The sequence below is a fragment of the Malurus melanocephalus genome, unplaced genomic scaffold, assembly GCF_030028575.1.
Source record: "Malurus melanocephalus ecotype Western Australia unplaced genomic scaffold, MMel_1.1 scaffold_260, whole genome shotgun sequence".
NCBI classification, from domain to species: domain Eukaryota; kingdom Metazoa; phylum Chordata; class Aves; order Passeriformes; family Maluridae; genus Malurus; species Malurus melanocephalus.
Window position 1 is genome coordinate 236,612 of NW_026623492.1, and position 17,430 is coordinate 254,041.

The 17,430-nt window shown below is 38.4% G+C and overlaps 1 protein-coding gene across 1 annotated transcript in view; it reads left to right on the plus strand.

Annotated features, from left to right (window-relative positions):
• GLIS3 (GLIS family zinc finger 3) overlaps positions 1-17,430 on the plus strand; it is a 115,097-nt gene that overhangs the window by 85,601 nt on the left and 12,066 nt on the right. The window contains exons 5-6 of the mRNA XM_057375866.1: positions 8,343-8,484; positions 14,144-14,258. Of these exons, the coding sequence (XP_057231849.1) occupies positions 8,343-8,484; positions 14,144-14,258 (257 nt within the window). The remainder of the gene's footprint in view (positions 1-8,342; positions 8,485-14,143; positions 14,259-17,430) is intronic.

Consider the following 17,430-nt stretch of genomic DNA (forward strand, 5'->3'; position numbering starts at 1 on the left):
AAAAAAAAAAAAAAACCCAAATCAGATTGTCTCAAAATTCTGTAAACAGAAGTCAGTGCATACTCATAGCCTTTCATACTCTTCAGGTGCATTTTGGTATAAAACAGTATCATTTTCTCTGTTTCTTTGTCTTCCCTTGCCCAGTGTATGCATGAACATAGTCTTCACAGATAAGGAATCTTTCTTTCTTTTGGTAGCCTGGTTGAGAAAGTCTGTGGGTGGACTTGGCAGTGCTGTGTGTACACTTGGACTTGGTGATCATATGGTGTTTTTCAACCTAAATGATACTGTGATTTTATAATTCTATGATTTTCATTAGCCTTTCACACTTCAGTCTGGGCTTTAGATGCACTGTCCTGCCCATTATGCTACTCAAGCACCACCAGGGTCTTACCAAGCAAAATTTAAACTGCACAGGATGTCTGTGACGTTTCGGTTAAGCACTGTGACAGCAGCACAAATATCCTTCAAGTCTTTCATACGGTCCTCCAGGAATGTTCCTGTTCGAGGCTGAGACCTCCTCTGCCATTTCACACTGTTGGATCTGGGTATGGGCAGGTTCTGATTYTGGGAGTGCTCAGTACTGCCCCGAAGCAGCGATGTGCAGAGCTCACTGGCACTGCCCGTGTGAGGAAGGTTTTCATCTGCCCCTTTGTTTCCTCAYTGGGATGCAGAGCTCTGCCCTGTGAGACTGCTCTGTAAGCTGAATTAATGGCTTTAACAACAACAAAAACCCCAGCCTCACACAGAAATGCCCCAAAATAAATCAGAGGCAGTAGAAACTCATGAAGTTAGCAGTACCAGTCTAGCCAGCGCTTCACATCGTCATGTCGCCTGATAAGGACAGTAGAACAGAACAGCATTTTACTCTGTTAAGGGGAATAGAACAGAACAGCACATCCTTGGAGAAATCGATAAAGGATGTAACTTAGGCAAACAGAAGCCAGCAGGATTCCAGGTCAGCTCTGCAAGGCTGACAAAGCAGAAGTTATGCAAAACAATGATACTGTGTTTACTCAAAACTGGGTGTTGTAGAACAGCCACCTGAAAAGGACACAGGACATTGAAAACCACCAAAGAAGAGCCCAAAGTACCTATAAGGACTTCTGATAAGGGGTGAGACTGTATAAAGTAATAGATACACATCAAGAAAAGGGGGTATAGCTAATGAATGTGATCAGTGTGTGATAAACWCTGCATTCACCTGACGCTTGGTGCACTCTGTTGCAGGAAGGATCCTGAGTGACCAGTGTGCTGTGGTGAAGAATGCTGCTCTCTAATACTCAACACTGTGTTAGMAAGTTCCTGTCTGGCTGATGTTGGTATCACACCATGTAGCGCACCAAGCAGGCAACTCACAGACAGTGGATGWAAATGTGCAGGGATGCCCCGAGGAATCTTTGCAAAAGTAAAAATCATATGCCTGAGGGCCAGTTATCATGATCTCCTGATAGAAGAGTGRTAGTTTTTTGGTTCTAGTACTAGGCTCTAATCAAGATGTTATTTTGAGCAGAGTATTTCCCTGTTTGACCAGATACATGCATGTGGTTTAGGTTCCAGTGGAGATAAATATAAAATCAAAATCAAATACTTAAAATTAAGGGCAGTGCTATGAAAACCCCTCTTTCTGCATACTAACAATTGCTGATACTACCTACAGATTATCATTATGAGTTTTGGTAATCTGTAATAGGTAGAAAAATACATTTTTGCTAATGGATATAATGGATAATACCTGGTGGATGCTTATGTGTTTATTTTGCACATTTTCCCTCTCATGAAGTGAAAATTTRCCAAACAGATGTATTTTTAGAAAGGGAAAGCAAATTATTCTGCAGTACAAGTGTTTTCTTTGTCAGGCTGCATTTACGGGGAAAAACTGATGCTTAGCAATACCATGTAATAGCTATATCCCAAATCAGTCTAGCATGAAATAGTAGGCTCTTTTCTGGTTTTTAAATTGCACAGGTCAGCTATTAGACTGATGTTCACACAAAAATCAGCTACAAGCCTCTTGAAACTGGCTGAAAGAGGATGAAAAAGGGTAATTGGTATAATTTAGGTAGCATTTCAGATATGATACAATCTGATATGGGACAGGAGAAGTGGTAATGTGTGTGTGTGTGAAAACATCTGTATGGGTGCTTTTGAGTTGTGTAGAGCAAAATAGTAATCTATTTTCATCAGAACGGCCGCTTTTGTTGTTTATTTTAGAAAAAGGCCACTGCACTTACTCCATACTCAATTGTACTTCCATTCTTTAAACTGAGATTCTTAGTTTGATTTTTTTATTCAAATTTTCCTCTCAAACCTGTCCTGGCTGCAATTTTTCCTCTCAAAGTGGTGTTCTGTATAATTCTAGTGATAATATAATTCAAAATATTCCTCAAATTAGAWTAATACCAATCAAAAGAAAACTTTCTCTTCTATATACAATAAAAATAGAATTAATTTTAGTGTCATCAATCTTAATTCAACCATATCTTCCTCTTCTAGTATTGCTTTAAAATCAGAATTTATTTTTGACTTGAAGTTTGCCAAAGGTTGCTAATTGTGTAGGTTCCAGGTCCTTTTGATTTTCAATACAAAACACTAAAAAACATTTTTGTTATGTTTTCCTGATTTATGCTAGAATCTGAAGGTGGAAACCATTTTTRTATTGACCTCAGATGTTCAGTATAGTCAAACTTCGAAAGCAGCAAAAGTAACTATTTCTTGCATGGAATCTAACATCATTACTGTGCAGCGAGTAGGCTAGATTAACTTGGTTTTTATTGTTTTCCTGGCTGAGCATTTAATTGAAATAGAATCTAAAATTAGGGAAAAGTAGCACATGCACACACATATCTGAAAGCTGTGGTAGACAATTAKCAGAACATTTATTTCTAGAAGTCCTGCACATATGACTCGCTGAATTCAAAGGATGTGGAGGAATCCCTTCTATTGCATTGCTTCTTTTCCCTGAGACATCTGTAGCCTCCAGAGGCAAGAATTAGGACATTTTTCMTTAATTCTGTCTCATTGTCTGTTGTCAGAAATGTTTGGTACTGTGCGTAAAGAGCTGGACCTTGAAGCTGATCTTTTTGAGGGAAAGGATGATCTGTATCTATCAAGCTAATYTGTGGTATGAGTAAATGCTGTATTATGGCATCGCTTCCTCATGAACTTGTGATTTTCTAGCGGTGACATCTGTGTACTCTCAATATCATGAAACTCTCAGAACATAACTGTGCAAGTAAATACTRAATTCTGGCTACTCCTTCAGGACAGCTAGTACAATATGTGGCTCTGCACAGACAGGCCATRCTTCAGTCTCCCAGTGCCAGCTTAAATCACAGACAGTGAAAATGAATAAAAACTATTGACTTGCTCTGTACTTGACAAGTAGTTCTTAGTACACTTAATGCACAGACTGTGATTAGCAGAAATTCCTCCTTGACTTTATATGGAAAGTAAAAACACATCTACAGAGCTATTACAGTTATTGTGAAACACTTCCTGTCAATGAAATTTAGCTGTATTTGGRATTTTTTTGGGTGGTTTTAGACGTGGCAGACATATAGCTAACCTGCATAAAAATAAACAAAATAATGTCTCTCTTACATACAGAAATAATCCATTAAGCACATGTTTATGTGAGTAAGATTTAAAATGCTATGATTTGATGAGATAACCAGCATATTTGAATGAGTGAAGGAGTCTAGACTTCACTTAAGAATTAAATGGAGTTAATCTGAATACATATAGGCAAGTTTTGAAGTTACTGAACTATTTTGTGTGGTTTAGAATTTCCCAAACTATGCTGCTTCTTTTCTTATGAAGTGTATTCATAAACACACCTATCATATGTTTTCCTTGAAGGTGTCTGACTTCTGTTGTACAGGAGCAATGCTGAAGAAACTAGCTGAGTGGTACAAAAACATGCATTGGTGGGTGAAAAATGAAAAAATTATATTTTCTTGTAAGGAGACATTTTCTCTGGAATTAAGTCATGCATCAAATCAGCAGCATACCTCTGCTTTTGAACTCAAATATAATGAAATTGAAAACTGAGGAATAAGAATCTTATTCCCATCTAATTACTTGTGCTTGTTTCATTTAGTCTTGGRTAATTATTGATTCATACCCAAAGTGTACAGGAGTAGAATTTCCATCTGTTGTTCTGAAAGGCGATACATATTAGTGAATTGTCACAGAAGTAAAACAGCTGTATATCATGACTGACAAACTGTTTGTTTTGTGTATTAGAAAACGTGCCACATTGTGATAATGGAAATGTTTCTGTATTTTCAAATACAGAACTTCACAAGTCTTACCATAAAAATGAGCTATTAAAATTCAAAACCTATTATTTAGAACAAATATTAAATACAGTAAAGTGTCAAGTGAGCAGAGCAAATTATTGCTAACTTGCACTTTGGTCAGCCATAAATTTAGGTTACATTACAGCACACAGAAAATGGCTGTGCTCAGCAYGGCAGAATTTTCAGTCACTGATTTCACCCTCCAGTGAGGTAACTTTAGAGCCTTACAGTTCTTAAGAACAGATTGCCAAGTTTTCAGTCCCAGCATGATTGTACAAGTGGTCAGCTGAGTGATCATGAGAGAAACAARATGATCATGGGGAAGTGATGTATTTCAGCCACAGCGCTGGGAGATCTGTGCTGGGATATGATTCATGTAAAAGTCATAGAGACAGTGTCAGTTTTCTTTTGCAGCTGGATGATAAGTCTACAGTCCAGACTGGACAAGAAATGCAGTGTTGTTAGAACAGAGCAAGAAATTGACTGCAGCAGTTAGATCTGGTCAAGTATTATTTCTCCTTTATAGCTTTTTTAACTGAAGATAAAATTCTGTGCTTGCAGTGAATGGTTCGTGGCTTTTGTTTGGTTTTATGATCATCTGTCTTTTCATTGTCTGTTCTGTTTCTTGATATGCTAAAGAAAAATCATAGCTCTCTTTTCCTTGCATTTGTCAAAATGCATTGGTTTCAAATAAAACTTTTCATTACAAGTGTTCTGTGAAATATTGCAAAATATTTGACCGATGTGGAGGGGTTTTTGACCCTCAATGTCCTTACTGGAAGAAGAAATGCCTTGATCAGCTATTTGAATTGGAATCTGTCTTTTCCCCTCATTTGTTCCAAAAAATCACAGTTTATGCCTCCTTTCAGAGGAAAGAACTGGAAAAAACATTGAAAGGAGAATGAGCTTTAAATGGCAGAGGAAGGAGCAGCAGCAACCAAAGAAAGCATTGTTACTGCCTGTCAAGAGAAGACAGTAGTGATGGGAAATGGAGTTTTCCAGTTGTGCCCAGTTTGGGAAACAGCTGCTCTGGTCCTGCTCTTCAAGGAGTAGAGTAGGGAAGACTCCTCTAGCCCTTGCTCTCCTCTTTCCAGTGCTGCAATGGTAATTACTGTTAAAGAGAAAATCACACGTATACCCCGCAGCAGGGGACAGTAAAATTATTCCCAGGATCTGTTATGTGGGGAGAGTTTATATAGAAGGCTGGTGGTAGTATTTTAAGTGGCAATTTAATTAGCAGTGTGCATCTAYAGTTACACAAGTCAGTGTAATRCCCACYTCTTGCATAGGGTATTTCATCATAMRTACGTTAAATACATACCTGTAATTCTAAAATTATACTTTATATACATATAATATTATAWATTGTAATACATACACTTTCATTTGTGTATGCATAGGTTTATAAAATCTGTGTTTCTAACCCTTTAAAGTCCTTGTGGTTGTAAATACTAATAAAAATAGTCAGTGTATGAAATAAGAACTTTGGTCAGAAATCAGATCACAGCTGTTCACAGTGGTTCTTTCTCTGTCTTTGGTGTTCTGTTGATGATCCTCTGTTTTCTTCATTTTTATAAGCATTGGAAAGCCAGGAAATTCAAGCCAGGAGAGATTAGTTCTAAATATCAAAGGATTTGCCAATGCAAGATTCCTTGCAGAAGAGCAGCGCAAAGTAGAAAAATATGTCAAATATTATTATTTAATTCTTGTAACTAATGTATAAATACTTAGCTCTCTTTTTTTTTGTTTTTCTCACTGTTTTAYCCATGAGTGTCATCTGATACAGAAAATTGATACATTTATTAAAAAAAATTCAGACAACTTTACAGAGGCAGCTTTTGCAATTGTGTATTCTGTATGATACAATCTTGATTCTTTTATAGAAATTGGATGCTTCGTATTATATTTACTTTCGATTCCACAGAAATTTAAATTCACATAATGCTTATTAATAATGTAAATGTAAGGATTGAGGATGGATATGTTTGAAATCTAATTTCACAAGCACTTAGTTTCATGAAGCAGCCGTGTTACTAGTGATAACAGCAAACCTAGCACAATGATTGGATAATATCAGACAATGGCATGTGCCAAACTGTGAGAAACATTTGTACTTAACAACAGTTTGTAAATATGGATAATAAACAAAATAGTTTCTCAGGGTATTTCTCCCTTTCTCCCTTTCCCCATACATACTCCCTCACCCAATTCTAGAATAACGAATATACCTCACAGAGGTAGTGARCCTTGGGGATTAATAATGATGGGCTAAGGTTTGAAGAGGAGGGATCATCTGCAGCATGCACACTCTGTGTAGGTGTCACAGGCTGTGCAGTATCTCCAGCTACAGGGTCAGGTGCTTATGATGTGTGAGACCAACTCTCCACTCAGTTGCCATGGTTTTGCACTACTGCATGTTATCAAAAGTAATTTGAATGTTTATGAGCATCTTGTGGCACAAGGGTCATCTTGTGGCAATGGATCTTCTCATGGTTGTATGCAGAATCATTTCCTCTTCTTTCTTCATTTGTCCCATCCCTGGAGTGTTCTAGGCCAAACTGGATGGGGCTTTGAGCAGYCTGATCTAGCAGAAGGTGTCTGCATGTGGCAGCGGTGTTGGAACTTGGTTCCTTCAAATTCAAACCATTCTGTGATTCATTTCTGAGTACAGGATGTGCAGAAATTTGTCTTCTTGTTCTTCTTCCACCCCAGAAAAAGTTTTTAGACGTGCTAGGTTATGTTCTAGCTACTGTTACCTGCTCACCCCTCAGGGTACCAAACAAGAGAGGAGAAGCCTCAGTTGCCTCTGTGAGATTTGCTTTTTGGGAAAGGGCAGCACATCAACTGCACTMGGTCAGAGTTTTTCCATCATGCTGCATGACCTGGATGACAGGGCAGGATATTTATGGGCATAACAGCCACTGCATTGTCCAGACGCTGGAAGCACAGGCCTTCCTTTTTCAGGCTTTTAAATGAATACACCAGCCAAAATGGCTGAAAGGAGCAGGCAAATTTTTGTTATATCTTGCATTAACATCAGGCAGCAGATCAGGACAGGCATTAGTCCCAGCAGCTTGCAGCAGTACCCATAACCTGCCCTAAAACTCAGGGTGTAGTTTGTCATTACAGCTTTGTCATCCTTGTTAGGGTGCTCAGCAGGAACCTTTTCCTTGTTTTGGTGATGGGATTTTTTTTTTTAATTGTAGTCTTTTACTGTATTTTATTGGAGCCTCACATTGACACTCTTTATCCASTTTCATCTAAAGGAAAACACTTGTTATTAATGTGTTTATTAATTGTTTGTAGAGTGAATGTTCTGGTGATCAGCCAGATTACCAGACTTGCTGTTGATGGATCAGGTACCAGGCAAGTGGCCAAGCATGCATCTAGGATTGCTGGCAGTGACAGAGCACTCACAGTTCTGCCATAATGTGAAACAAATGTAGTCATAGTCTGTTTAAGAATGGGGCCCCCATATGAAGGGGTCCCATTTCCATCCTGACTTGCCTGTGTATTGCCATTCCTGGTTGCTTGTTCCCAGTCCCTCCATTTCCAGTGCCATGAGTGCCTTTGCTCCTCTGGTGCTGCAGTGAAGCAATTCAGAGCACTAAACCAGCATGAAAATATTTGTATTCCTTGTAAGACCCCTCTGCTGATCTAAGCAATGTCAGACATGTGATAATTCTCCAGTACCCATTAACCAGGACACTCGTCTCTTTTGCAGTGTGTGACAAGAGAGCACACTGAAGTCCATCTGTCCGAGATCCTACCTGTACAAGTAGTCCTTGTCTGAGTTCAGTCTTGTTAAGCATCTGGAAGTGTTTTCATCCTCAGATTCAAAAAGTGCCTASTATAATGAAAGGATGGTATTAATCAGGATTCAAAAGAAAAGATTTCTGATTTTACTCTCTTTCTCTAACCTCAGTGGTTCTTCATTGTAATTTYTCACTGTCTTAAAGGTTTTTGTGATTATTTCCTTTCTTTAGTCCGTATCAATCTCTTGTTRTAATTCCTCCTTTTTTATCTCTTGTTTTTCAGTTACGATCAAGCTCAGAGCTTGACCAGGACATCCTGAACGACTGCCTTGCAATCCAGCCCCTCCAGCCAGCCCTGTCACCTCATGATGCTGTAGATAATACCATGCAACACTCCCCAGGGCCTGCTTGTGATATTTACCCAGGTATGGAATAAGACAGATAAAAAACTGCCATRTTACTGCTCACTTAATATTAGGGATCACTTTTCAGAGTAGAATGTCCTCTGAAATCGGTATGTCTCCCATAAGAAGGATAGAATATGAAAAGTAATATTAAAAAAGACAGATTTTGAACATGTTTTTRTATGTTTTTTGGAGGGAAGCAGGACAAATCATACTGTATCCATGAAAAGAYCTAATATAACACAACAGGATATTTTTGCACTATATGCATACCAATTCACTTCTAGCATTCCTGAATACATTAAGCTTCATTTAAAATCACAGTGTTTTCCCCCTTTCTTATTCATCGATCACATATCAGTTTTTCAACTGATCTACATTTATGAACTTAAATGCTACATTATGAGCTCACGTATTTTGACTAAATATACAATAAACACATTTATGCTATAAATGCCGTAATCTTACTGTATTGTTTCGGTTAAATATCTGAGATTTTACTATTAATTTATCTAACTTCTTAATACCTGCCTGTGTGTATGATTTTTGCTCACATTTCAAATAAATTTGAAACAACCAGTAATTTATGAGTGATAATAAATCTCAAAGCTCAAGACAACATTGAGCAGGATCTTTACATTTTTTAATGTAATATTTCAGTAGTTGTGAGGACATCTGTTTTTAGCTTTCAGGCAGAATGCATTGCATCTTTTATCACTTATCACTTTTTAAGTGAGAATCAGATGTGGGAAGTRAATGAATTGTCTTCATTGATATTATCTGCAGTGATGAAAATAACATTATATGAAGTGGCCACTTCAGTGAGTGGTTTTATTTTACTAAGAGGCTTGTAAAGTTATCAGTTCTATTTCATGTTTTTGGCAAGGTTGCTGTGAGTCGTAATAGTTGGTGTTGATAGAGGTTTATATGACAAAAATCGGGACATTTAAAGCTGTGATTGATTGTATTCTAATTTATTAGGTAGTTGGTATTACTCGTATGCTKTTACATTAAATGCCTTGGTCTGGGTGCAGGCTGAGTGTGACACTTGTTATGTGAAAGTAGAGGGAACACTCTGGTTTTAGAGATGTGGTTTTGGCCAGAGGACTTCTAGGAACATGTCATTGGTTATAGTTACTTATTTTACATTGTRCATTGAGAGGGAGTTGGATCGTGAAGAATGTTGAGATTTAAAAAAAAATATTTAATAGCTTCACGCAGTGTAACGTGCAAAACTGAGAGATGATAAAGACCCAACTTTTCCTTTTCTTTTCAAGTTCCTAGACAGAACAGAAGCTGGGATGGGACAGTATATCAGATGAGCTGAGATTAGATTTGCAGAAATTGAGGATATTCTCACAGGAGATTTCCAAGATATTCTCACAGGAGATTTCCGGAGCAATCTGCTGAGCACTCCTCTCTAGCTTCCAAACTGTGATTAATTGTCCAGCTCTGTCTTCTGGGTCAGTTTTGGTGGCAGAAATAGATTTTAGGAGTGCTAATTTGATGGTTGTAAGTCCAGTAGGCTCTCCAGTTAGAGCATTGTTGGCAATTTGCAAAGAAGAGGGTGATTCTTCTGCATTTAAATCTGTTTCACGAAATTACAGGTTTCTAACTCCTTTGAAAACTTTTTTTAGGSCTTAGATTCTGCAACATTTTAAATGCTACCTTTTTGCATTTTTTTCCTTAGAGAAACCTCATTCAGAATAGTCTGTTTCTTTTGCAACCACCTAAATTTGTTCTATACATTATGAGGATATATGTGGATTTTGCTTCTCATGGASAATCATTTGCAGAGATTTTCCATTTTCTCATGGAAAATTCTTATGTGTCCTTATGAATTGATCTGTGATGAGATTCCAGAAAAGAAAACATGGCTCCTTCATTTCTTTGGCTGAAGCTTTGTGCCTGTCACCCAATCAAAGGTTCACAGTCAGGATTTATAATCTATATCTATCTTGTAAATTATGTTGTAACTTGGACTTTTTAAGGAATACAGAAGAACAACATTCACAATTCTTTGGTTTGAATTAGTTTGGGGTTGACTGGGGTTTTTCTTTTAATATTTGAATCTGTTTAAAACTGATTTAAAGGTGTTACTTTATCTTGCATGGAGAGAGAGAGAATCCTTCTTTTAGGAAGCCTTTTTGTTTCATAATCATAGAATGATAGAATCATAGAATGGTTTGTACTGGAGGAGTTCTTAAGGATCAGGATCGTATGTCCCTGACCCCCTGGCCATGGGCAGGGACAGCTTCCCCTAGACCAGGTTGCTCAGTGACCCATCCAACCTGGCTGTGAACAATTCCAAGRATGGAGCATCCTCARCTTCTCTGTGCAACCTGTTCCAGTGCCTCACCATCATCACAGTAAAAGATTTTTTCCTAATRTCTCATCTAAACATCTTCTCTTTTTGTTTAAAACCACTTAAAACCAACACTTAATTCTGCATCTTTGTGTGCTTACCTACGTGGTGGTTCTGTTTTGGTGTCAGTGAGCATGCTGGCTGTCATGAACACTTGTTCAGTTCCATACCATTTGAATCAGGTGTGTAATGGGATCAGGCACTGAAAAGACATATTGCTTTGTGAAGAAATTTACTGCCAACACTTTGAGCAAGTAACTCACATGTAACAACCAATCCACTAGGAAAGCTTGCCACACACAGAACCACACATCACAAGGAAAAACAGTCATGTTATCCAGCAGTTTCTAAAATAGTGTCCAGAGTTCTTMCCAATCTTTACTAGTAAAATAGACTGTTACTGACATTATTTTTTGACTGCTGTGTATCTGTACACTGCTAATGCCTGACAGTGTTTCCCTTCAAATAGTATTACAAGATTCAGGAAGTAGCTTGGACCACTGCCGTTTCTATGCTGGGAAGTTTTAATAGTTGCATTTTTGCCAGTCAGAAGTTGCCACTATTGTGATTTTACTTCTTTGGGTGCCCACGGATGTGCTTTTATTAACACAGTGCCTTGAAAGAAGTTGCCCTGCCAGAAGACGTGTTGCACTGCCAGTAGGTGTTCCCTGGTCTCCCACACAGCCATTTGTTGTGCTTCTTTTGGAGGCTTCATTACAAAGATAGTGGGAGCCCAGATACACTCTTCTGTCGTGCTGTGAGCTTTTAACATACCCTGCATAAAGGAATACATTTTTGTAGCCAGGACATACTCAAATAATCTACCTGGTCCTCTAGTAGTTACCTCATGCTTTACACTGTGTACTGTGTCTCCATCAGAAGCAGAAAAAAAAAGGTACAGGGAAATGGCTGGGAAATCTAGCCAGAAGGTTGGCAGTGGCTGCCTGTGCCTGGCTGCAGATAACCTTTTCCCAGAGACAGTCACCAGGTCTTGGGCAGTGCTGTGGGACCCTGTACCACCACAGCACATTTTTAAGCCTGAACCAGCTTAAAAACATGTAAGTATGACTCAAAAAACGTTTGCCTGGAACACTAATCATGGTTGTGGCCGAGAAGAGCTACATCAGGAAGAACAGCTGTTTCTGCCTTGTGCTGAAGGCCCAGTCATAGTCCAGCCTTTTTACTCCTCATCCTGAACAGGTTCGTTTTAAGTGTTAAGATCATGGTACTGGTGAACTAAGTTGTTGTATATTTTTACACAATTTTGTTAGTTTTGTCATTATAAAATGCCAGTTACCCTATTTTGGCAAGGAATAATTTAAATAATCTCCTTTTATTTAGACAGTCAGGGTTTTCCTTTTCAGTGTCCTGATCTGTTAAATATTCTCTCTGCTTTTTCTGTCAGAATGTGTGCTTGGTTGTTTTTCAGTACTTTATTCCTCCTGCATGTAAGATAAAATAATCTCAGAAGTTCAGTCTATATTTTCTCCTTCTGCATTTGTCTTGTTGCTATCCTGAGGGACAAATGTGGAAGAAACTACCTTTGGGGTGCATGAGCAGAGCAGGAGAAAAAAAAAAAAACATTCCTCTGTCTTAGCAGGGAAATGCCCTCAGTGCTTTCTTTGTGAGTTACGTGTGTCTTAAGTGGGATCTGCCTCCTCTGTGCCTCTGTTAAGATTTGGGATGTCTTCTACTATCAGATGTATCTCATCACTTGGATTGTGATTAGGAGGCTCTGGTCCATGCACAAATTAGCAAACAGCAGAGTCTGGTGCCACGGTCAGCCTTCACTCCTCCAGCTTTGATCATCAGTGTCAACTTCCCCTAAACTTTGACATAACCTCTACGGCATCTGTATGGGATATTTGTATTCCCCAAGTGCTTTCCTGTGTTTTATCTTGCACTGTCTGTCATTTCCACCAGTTAAAAAATGTCCAGGACCACTCATTAATGAGGCTACAACGTAATTAGGCTCGTGAGCCTTTCTTAACTCTGCCTTAGYGTGGTGAATATCTAATGTGTCACAAAGGCAGGCTTGTAAGGATTAATAGAGTCTTTCCAGAAATAGACTGAGGATGTGGGAGATGAGGTGAATTTTCACCCTTTTGATTTTGTGTTGCAAAATTCACGCCTGTGAATGAGAAAATTATGACCTGTGAAATCATTTTCTTCAAGACTTATCTATGGTGAAGCTACCCCTAAAGCAGTCTTTCTTCTGCTAGATTGCAGCATCCATGCAGATATTTTAGCCTAGAAAGATGTTTTACTGGTGACAGTGCTCCCTGGGGAACTGGTTTAAATTTTAGGATTTTACTAAGAAACTGAGATCATTAGTTCCAACATATTCACTAGCATAATGTAATTTTTGTAGGTACAATTTTGTTCTGTAAACTAGGCCTGAACAATACTTTTTTTTCGGAGGCTGGAAGATATGACAGACAAACAGGAGAGATCATCTTTATCTTTTAGACAGCCTATCTAATTCATTCTCTGGGTTCATAAAATATTTAAGAGCATGTATTTGGCTGCCATTCAACATCAGCATAAGCTACCTGACACCAATGTCAATAGAACAGTTTGGTAACTGGATCTTCAGAGATACAAWGATTTAAATTTGGTTGATTTAAACTTTTTTTTTTTTAAAAAAAAGGGTTACAAGAAAACAAGGTTACAGGATTTGGGATCAACTAATTTGGACATTTGGACAAAGTCCTGTACTGCTTTTTTGTCATCTAGAGCCTTTCCTTATTGGAAAAAATACAAGAGRCAACTCAGAAAATTATTAAATTGTTAAATATGGTTTAAAATTTTTATACGTATTATTGAGGAATCTGGGGCAATAATAGTAGTACTACTTCAAGAAATTTGTGATTTTTTACAGATGAGGAGAAAATGTAGAAAGCATTTTACATTTTTTGAAACTGATATTTCTGTTCACTAGTTCTTAAAATGTGTGTCTTAGGAATTGATGCCTCTTCTACAACAGAAAAATATAGATTTGCAGCCTTGTTCAGACAAAGAATTCCAAGACAAGGAGCACGGCTGTGATCATTCATGCCTGGTTTTGAAGTATTTCAAAGACCATTTGGAAGCAGCAAAGAATACTTGGTTATTTTCATGTGGGTTTTCTTCTTCCCTTTTTACAGAAAACAACACTTAAGAAAACCCTTGATTTTCTTTGTTGCAAAGAGCTGGTGCTACAGCTTGAGAGGAGGTGTTGGAGTCTTTGGTCAGCTATCAATGTTGTGATTGTTGGGTCAATTATCTATGTTGTTTCCAGCCTGATGAAGGTTATTTCTCTCCTTTTACTTTCAGCAGCTGTGATCCCCTTGTCCCACCCGAGCAGCCACTCCTCCCCAGGACATGACATACAGGGTAGTCCTCTGCATCCTCCTCAGATACCTCTTCTCGCAGCTGTGGACTCAGAGAGGTAAGACCCTGTGCTTCCCACCTTGAGTCTGAGGCAGGACTTTGTTCAGAGCTGCCAGGATAGGTGCAAATACAATTGTTGGTGACAGAGAGTCACTGGTGGCAGCCCTAGCAACTACTCCAAGTAGGGGCTTGTCAGGGGAAGGAGAGSTAAAAGGGACAATGTTACTCCAGCCTGGGCAGGGAGACTTTCCATCTGTCTCCAGTCCAGCGACTTCCTCCAATCCCCTCTTGATCCCCATGAATGGCACAAGCAAGGAAAGTGATACTTGGATGGCACACTGAACTTCAGGTGACCACAGCCAAACCTTACAGAATGGGAGCCCTGAGATTCATGTTTCTGTTTACTTGTGGGAAAAAGTCATATTCTGTCAATATTCTCTCAATAGCAAATATTTATTCAGGAAATTGCCTTTTNTTTTTTTTTTTTTTTTTTTTTTTTTTTTTTTTTTTCACTTGGCATTTTATGAAGACAATAGATAATGAGCAAATTTTTGTTTCACTAGTTTTGGAGTTTGATTTATAGTCAGGATTTATTTTATGACAGTTATGGATGTTTTGTTTATATGCTGGTTAGGTTTTGTAAAATCTGTGATTTTAGATATTTCAGTGACATAAAAACCGATTGCTTGGACATGTTTTTATTTTCATCTTGAGACATTCCCTAAATCTTTTTCATCAGCCTTTCCACTGATTTAGGTAGTGTATGGTAATACAGATATAGAAATCTATAGTTCATTGAACCAGAAGTCTACCAAATCACAAGACTGAAGAGACCTAAGTAAAYAGGATTTTAGTGGAAAAGTCAGGAAATGACATCATCACACAAAATACTAAACTCTTACTTTATGCTTATGGGTACTTAAACATTATTTTGTAAATTCYTTTTTCATCTCTAACTGATAAATTGCTGTATTTCAGTAATGTATTTCAAAGTGTTTCATTTCTTTGAGTGACAGATATGACAGTAATTTGAAGAGTACAAAGTCTCCAATTATAAACCTAAAAACAACATTCACTAGATTTCAATTACTGGTAAATGAGCGTAATTTCTTTGGATGAATGCAATATTCACTCTGCCTTGTATCAGGAAGATGGAAGAACATGATATCTCAGGAAAATAACAGCAGGTGAAACTACGTTTTTATTTCAGGCTTCATGTATGAGTTCAGCCAGTTCTGGAGCACTAGTTGGTTGCCCAGCCTTTTGTATATCAGTCTGAGATGGAACTTACTGCCTATTGATCAGTGGAGCTCACCTACTTGTTCAGTGCTTCCTCCCCTCTCCTGCCCCTGTGATCCTGGTCTTTTTCCCTTGCTCTAGCTCTGGCCCTCTGTTCACACCCTCTGGGACTGTCTGTCCTCTCTTGCCTGACACAGGCTTTTCTGTCCAGTTTTCTTTTCAATGCATGACTTATCTAATATCCATACCCAGTTTGCCAGAGCATGAGGCGACAGGCATGCGCACATTAATAGTTGCTACACTTATAAATGTCTTTATAAAAGACAATGATCTTTGTCCATTTCTGAGGTTATACTGCTGTAGAACCATAGCAGGCACAAACAATTCATTGTCTGCATTTCAGACATGAATACAGTACTCTATATGATAATAAAAACCCAAAATGGTATACTCCTTTCTCGTGTGTTACATTTACATAGTCTCTCTAAAAGGGCTATGCCTGCTAATTCCCATATGTGGAGCTGCTTTGGATTAAAGAAAAAGTGCCAGTRTCTTCATTTAGGTAGTGTGACAAACTGCAATTTAAATTCAGAGAAGGAATAAAGTATTACAGCAGTGTTGGTTTGATTACAAAACATGGGGTAAAAATTAAGGGCAATGTTTAAAAGAACTAAKGCAGAATCTGCACATTGAATCTAATACAGTACACTCACCCAAGGGCCTTGTAAGTGGGCTGTAACATCATTTCATAGGTGTTATGATAGCTGTGAAAATGTGAACTGAACAAACCTTCAATAGAGAAGGTGGCAGAGATAGAGTATTTAAAAGGTGTGAATCATCCTGTTTATCCCAGCGTCATTGTTGAGCAGACTACAGGATTTGCCGGTGCAAGAGGATTTGTTCCCCTTGCGCTAGTGAGGGTTGCACTAAGTGACCATTGAAGGTTCTTTCCAACACAAACTATTCAGTCATTCTGTGGTTCTCTGCTGTGTGGTTCCTGAAACACTGCATGCCCGGGGTCATTTCACAGCTAGGACAGGCTGACCAGCACTTGCTCCAGCAGAAGGCGTATTTGTTGGACAGARGCTGATCCAAACTGGTGTGGCTACTTTGATAATCCTGGAGGCCAAATCTGTGCCGCTGTTTGGACAGCAGACTCAGGTTTGTGAGAGACAGAAGCGGAAAAGAATCAGCACTTTCTCTACAGCTCCAGATATCATGGGATAGAGGAATATTGGAAGGGTTTCTTTTGTGTCTTCCTCTTCTAGGTGACGTGAGGGAGAGTGTGGACTTGATTAAGCCTTATTAATGTGAGAAACTGAGCCAAACATGGAACACATCTTACACGGCATTCATTATGTGTACAAAACCCTGTGTACACATAATGCAAGTCATTTAGAGAGTTCAGATTGCAGAAGCAACTTCATTTATCAAAGGAGAGAATATAAATAATGAAAGTGCTGGTTTACATTTTGCTTGTCCCAGCTCTTCAATACTAGCTTTGAGTGCTCCATTAATACAAGACACTGCAATGAAGGTACCAAATGTGTACCTAAAAGCATTTGTTTAAAAAAGAATATGTACTTCACTTCCTTTTCTCTCCCTTCTGTAATGGGAGAAGGCATGAGCATACAAGAAAGCTGAAAGAGCAATCTAATAAAACTCAGACCAAAAATTATGGGTTTATATGGCACAGTTAACATAYCCCCCAAACGGATGGTACCAACTGCTTGAAATTAGTATTTTAAAATTCTTTACTTACTAAATTATCCAAAATATTCTTCTTGCTTTTGAGCCTCTTAGTCAATGTGAGAACAGAACAAAATTTTTCATGGACTTGTTCCAGGTAATTTTTTTGCCCTCCAGTGAACCAGAGCTAGCAGTATGTCTCTAAAGCATGATGCATCCCAGCTTCACAKGAATTTCTAGAGACTGTAAGACTGATAAGAAGAACTTAGAGCCAAACCGTTCAGTTTAGTGGTACCATTATG